Source organism: Sphaeroforma arctica (genome assembly GCF_001186125.1).
Source record: "Sphaeroforma arctica JP610 unplaced genomic scaffold supercont1.345, whole genome shotgun sequence".
NCBI classification, from domain to species: Eukaryota; class Ichthyosporea; order Ichthyophonida; genus Sphaeroforma; species Sphaeroforma arctica.
Genome location: NW_014040213.1, coordinates 79,346 through 85,329, shown reverse-complemented (window position 1 = coordinate 85,329; position 5,984 = coordinate 79,346). Strand labels below are relative to the sequence as shown.

The 5,984-nt window shown below is 44.6% G+C and overlaps 1 protein-coding gene across 1 annotated transcript; it reads right to left on the bottom strand.

Annotated features, from left to right (window-relative positions):
* Positions 1–377: 377 nt before the first annotated feature.
* On the bottom strand, positions 378–4,492 carry SARC_05431 (hypothetical protein). Its single transcript, XM_014300713.1, has 2 exons — positions 1,614–4,492; positions 378–1,361 (listed from the first exon to the last, which is right to left on the bottom strand). Exons 1-2 carry the CDS (start codon positions 4,414–4,416, stop codon positions 457–459), a joined length of 3,708 nt encoding a protein of 1,235 aa, XP_014156188.1. The 5' UTR covers positions 4,417–4,492; the 3' UTR covers positions 378–456.
* Between the last annotated feature and the right edge of the window lie 1,492 nt (positions 4,493–5,984).

Here is a 5,984-nt window from a genome sequence, read left to right as displayed (position 1 = left end):
GCACTATCAATTCATCACTACGGTATTGAGTGCACCCTATTGCGCATATCTCAGATACACTTACAATGAATATTGGACTATTCCTGCTCCGGGAATATGCCCACACTTCCTAACATTGTACCATTACATGCAAACTCAGACTCATATGCCATTGTGCAGGACACTTCATCTGAATTCTAAATTGTGCTTCAGTATTGGCTCGAAGGTTGCATTCATAGCGAGAATGTTTTGCATCATGACTCACGGAATTGCAACGATCTGAATATAAGTAAGCACCCTTCGGCTTCACTGAAACATGATAATATATATAAATATATACAAATAGAATATGTGCGAATCAATTTGTTAAACGTATACACTTTCGGAATAAACTACGTCTCAACTGAGCAAGTCCACTAAGCTTGATAAGTGTATATAACTCGATTTATATCCTATGTACAGTGCTAACAAGTTTCACTAGACCACTCCTACATCCCCTACGTCAACCACCGGATCTTCTACCACCACATCGTCTGTGCATTTGGCGTTCTCGTTGTTGTAGTATGTAGCCGAATCCGCATCACACCGATCGTACACAAACTCCACGACCATTTGGGTAGAGTAGGTACCCGTAATCGTAACCATACTGTTGCCACCACCTCCTTCAACGAGCGCATCACCACCGGCCAGTGTCATGAGATGTCTGACATCATTCTTTGACGTTCCCATAAATGTGTCAAAGTCGTCATCCGCGGGTGCATACACGTTTGTTTGGGCGGGTTCCGCGAAATGGTATGCCAGAGATTCACTGTCACCGGGTGCCAGACTGCTGGTGCTGTTGGGCCCCTCCGCGTGAATGTGTTCCATAAGCTCCGTGGTGGTATCGGCAATGAACGAGGCTGATTTCTTGAACACCTGACTGACGGTGGCTTCGAGTGTCACGGTAAAGACCTGCGCTGCTCCGCCCATGTTCTCGATGTCGACATCTGCATCCATCACCACTCCGGACGTGAAGGTGACACTCTTCACGTCAGGCTCAACCGCAGCCGGCTCCACATGATCGGGGATAGTCTCACCTCCGCGATAGAACGTATTGATGGACTCAAACGAGAAGCCACCGAGCGTAAGTCCCGACTCGGTGTAATTGCACGTACGCTTCCACGTTTTCATGGGGAACGTACCGGTACATCTCTCGCGGTCGGGGATGATCGCATAATTGCCCTCCTGGTCAGCGTTGTGAGAGCATCGGAGACTTCTGCCCATACCGTAGGTATAGGCGGAAGCGGCGCCTGGAGTCACGTCGATTTTAAAGATACCAACTACATTACCTTCACCACAGGGCTGATCGCATTTTTCGTCTGTGTACGATTCCTCACATGCACCTGTAAAACATTTCGAACGAAGAAAGTAGGAATGAACAATCGGACACTGAATGTATAAAAATACAGGCTGTAAGGTATGCATACGATAGAAGGCAAGCACGAACGTTCAAAACACTCCTCACGTGCGTCTGTAAAACAAAATAAAAATAGGGGTAGGAATGAACAATCTGACACTAAATATATATAAATACAGGCTGTAAGGTATGCATACGATAGAAAGCAAGCACGAACGTTCAAAACACAAGTACATACGACATTTCTCTGATGGACATTTTTCTGCGTCTGCGGTGACATAAGCTCGTCCGTCCAGGGACCTAATTCCCTCTCTATTGAGATAGGGTGCCAACTCATCACCTTCCACGTGATCACACCAATTACCCACACCGGCCGTCTTCCTGAAGTAGTATTGCGTGACGCACTGTCCATTGTTTGCAGCTAGACAGATAGGTGGTTTGCCATCGAGCTTATTGTCGGTGCGTTGCACGAATTCACCAACGCAATCGCACTCGCAAGGTCTGTACGTTGGCTCAATAGGGCAACCCCCTAAGTAGCCCTGAGGCTGAGCCTCCAATACAGTTTTGTAGGTGGTCTCGATATCTCCATTCAAAGTGTCCGTGCTAGAACATCTGCAGTCGGTGTCATACTCTAACCATTCACACTCGCCAACGGACTGAAGCTTGCACTTTGAATTGCAGAACTTAGTGCCACCCTCATAGTACTTATCATCAGCTGGGTCATATGACCACGGCCGGTCGCACTCTTCCCCTTGAAGCGGGTCAACGATACCATCTCCACAGTAACTGCTAACTATCTTACAATTCACACACGTCTCTCGGCTGTTGAGAGAACCGTCTTCAGGGCCAACATCACACTCTTCATTGGGATCGTTAATTCCGTTGTAACAAACACATATACACGAACCCTCATTCAATCCTTCGGCAACTCCGGCTGAGAAGGTCAACTCGTTTCCGAACATGTCGAGGCATATTGAATTACCAAACAAAGAAGGTTCCGCTGTTTGCACATAATTTGTGTACAACACTTCCGTGTCACAATCACACAGAGGTACACGCTTGGTTGTACAATCGACAATTGGTGTCACATCACATGTGTCTAAGCAATATCCGATTCCTTCATCGGCTGGTGCTAGTTGACCTCGCTCACCGGCTACATACTCGCAGTCCTCGTTGTCGGTGATGACGCCATCTCCGCAGATTGTGGCTTCAATAGTGCAATGCGTGCCGCCAGTGGCATCGGTGGTCTTGCGACATCGAGAACTCTCGGGAGGCGGGTACGTAGCAAACTCGTCCTGCACAATACTACCATCGATCGTATAATCACATTCTTCGTCTCCCCACACCACCCCGTCACCGCAAGTGTTGCCCACCAGCGTGCACTCGTCGGAACAATGAAGTGTCTCGGTGGTGCCTGCGAGGTAATCACACTCCTCGTTTAGTTCTAAGTTCTGTACACCATCACCACACGACGGTCCATCGGCCCAAGTTTCATCGCGAGGCATGTCCATGCACGCGTCGTTGTGGTCCTCGAAGGTACCCCTCGCGGAAGTTAGAGGGGTTGGGCACCAATTGTATTTGTAACGAATACGGAAGGCACCTCCAGCATTGTTAGCTATCGTAACACTCATACCAAACCCACCAACAGTTGTTTGCGATGTACCCGTGAGAGTTACCTGATGCGAACTGCCGGTAGCACCCGCAAATACATCGTAATTCGCTTCGTCGACAACACCGGTTAATTGGGCGATTGCGTAGTATTCACCATCCTTGGATGACAATAGAAGACTGCCCCCAGGCGCAATGAGGTGCACCTCATCCATTTTGGGGGTGACAGTCAAAATACCAACAGTACTGGATTCGAACTTCAGCTGTGAGGCGAACGATGTGGTAGCGACAATTTCGCCTTCTTGCTTGGCACGAGCGTCCTCAATCAACATATCACCAGCAACTTGGCCGATAACGTGGTAGTCGATACTACTAATATCCACTGGTACGAGTGAAACATCAAACTTCGGCACGTCCAGCGTATGGACAAACTCGGTGGGAATCCAATGAGAGTTCGCCATACAAATCCGTTGCCACGACTCCGTTGCCGTACATTCTATTATGATGCAGATATCAGAGTCGCATTGCTTGGTGGCATCCAAGAAGTCATAGTCGGGCACGCCACTGTCGGTGCCGCTGGCGGATCCCTTAGGCACAATCCATTTATCAATGTCTTCCTTGTATTCACACTCTTCGGTTTTATCGAGAAGACCATCGTAGCAAGTGCCGCAACAGTTCGAGCAAACATTATCAGTACATTCCTCGTCACCAGTAGTGTGGTCCTTACGACCATCGCAGGATGCGAATTCGGCACAGAGTTTTGGCACGCAGCACTCATTACAGGTATTGTCAACGCAAGCCTTGCTCGGAAATTGTACAAACTCCCCGACACCACAACCACCGACTTCCTCCGAACAGTATCGGATTAGCTCATATATAAATTTGATCGTCCTGTTCTTATCAGCTTTTTTTTTTGTTGTACCATCCAAAGTGCTATCGCCGCCATCTTCCTTGATAAGTCGATAAGCTGGGTCGACATCAACAACGACAATTTCGTGATTTGTAGTTCCCTGATAGACAGTGATCAGATTTGTCGAGTTCTTTGAAGTGTATGTCTCATCAGCATTTGCTGTATTAGTGACGGTTACAAATCCAACCAATGAATTGCCGAAGACATCTTCGATGATGATGGTGAAATTTGACCGGGGAATTAGGCTATCTAGATACACCTCGTACAATTCTGTCGTTAGACAACAAGTGTCTACATTGCACCCATTAACACATTGCTCTTGGTCTAGTAAATCGGTGTTGTGGAAGTAATCTCCAGGGCACTCATACGAGCTACAAAGTCGTCCATCCGAGAACGACTCTGGAACCAGACCACCTCGAAGCTTTTGTGCACAACAAATACTATCAGCTTCATTCAGATCTTGTGCGGCCACAGTCACCACTACGACTGTAGCACCTAGTAAACATACATTAGCAAACTTCATGTCACAATAACATGTAAAGTGTATCAATACCCTACCTGCTATCAGACATCAGAGTAACACGCTAGCTATACCGCAGATTAGTTATATAATCACTCGTATTTTCATACCAGCAGTATTTAAATTTTAGACAAATGCTATGGTCGTAATGCCTGACTCTGTTTTATTCGATCTTCAAAATGTATTTTTTTTAATAAAATATTATTTGTTTTAAAACATAAAAAAATTATTTTCGGAAAATTATTTTTTAAATAAATAAATTGTTTATAAAAAAAAAGACTTCAGAGTTCGGATTTCAGAAGTAAAGTTCAGAGTTCAGTTTTCGTTTAAATTTTTACTTTTTTTATAATTCAGTATTTTATAAAAATGAGGTTTAAAAATAAGGATTTTTGTTTTGGGTTTTTTGTACATACTGATACTGTATTAAATTTTGGTTTGTTTTTAACTTTGATTTTATATTTTTGAATACAATCTAAAAATGTACAGTTGATAGAATGCTGTGTATTCATTTAAAACAATTGTAAATACCTGAGCACTGAGGCTGAATATACACTCGACAAGATATACATGTTTTTTAAAAATGTTATAATAGGCCAATCCGTTTGCTACAGGTCCACTTTGTATTTACTCTTAGGACCGTTCATAGGGAACTACTGGCTACTATTTAGATTCGCAAGAAATATAGTCGAGGAATTACTCTGGAAAGAAACCTTTATAAAACATCGTTTTGTCAAAGAAAATAAACCAAGTGTCCTCTATTATGTTTTTTTTATGTTGTATGTATAAAAAGCCTATTAGCCTTCAATGTTCAATTTTCGGAAGACTATGTCCAACACACTCTAAATTAATATTATGAACATAGATATGTATTATATTTACACGGCTACAGAAAGAACCCATTTTTTTTTCACAAAGAGTTTTTTTATTAATATTTTTACAAATTATAACAATCGCAATAAATTCTAGGGTAATTACTAGGGCTATTTCAGAACTACACCGGGTAACCCTAATATGGTGAGCTAGGGTTTCCCACCGTGTACACACGAAGGTTCAGTGAAATGCTAATGAGTATGTATTTATTTACCCGGGTATTTTGACTGCAGCTCAGTTTGGGTGGCTCCTCTTTTTTGGACACAAATAGGAGTAGCCACCAAACTTACTAACAATTTTAGAGGAGCTATCGCGGCAATGGCCCGGCGCCAACACTACTACCAACTGGTCATGGGTAACCCGCCAACCTCAATCGAGACAAAGCCAGACACGACAGCTTCAATCGCTGCTTCGAGCCTACACCAATCCGGCTCTGTGCAATGATTGTAACGAATACGTACATGTTCACATTGCTCGCCTACAGCCCCGACGGCTGTCTCAGCCCTCTCTGCCCCGTTGGCCACAAATTCACCACCAGCATCTTGGTAGGCCCGAAACTGCCACCCATTGGCCCTGACCTTCAGCAATTACAGGAACGCCACGACTTCCATGGTATCTGGATCCTCCACGAACACCTTGGATACTATAAAAACGGGTGAGGGTACGGTGGTTCTTCAACATGCTGGAGAAAAGATCCAAGG

What these genes read in the sequence shown, in the direction of transcription:
- SARC_05431 (XM_014300713.1), bottom strand. Translation starts at nt 4,416, where the DNA reads ATGAAGTTTGCTAATGTATGTTTACTAGGTGCTACAGTCGTAGTGGTG. An exon ending in ATGTCCATCAGAGAAATGTC is followed by an intron (nt 1,362 to 1,613) that starts GTATGTACTTGT and finishes AATGTTTTACAG; the next exon opens with GTGCATGTGAGGAATCGTAC.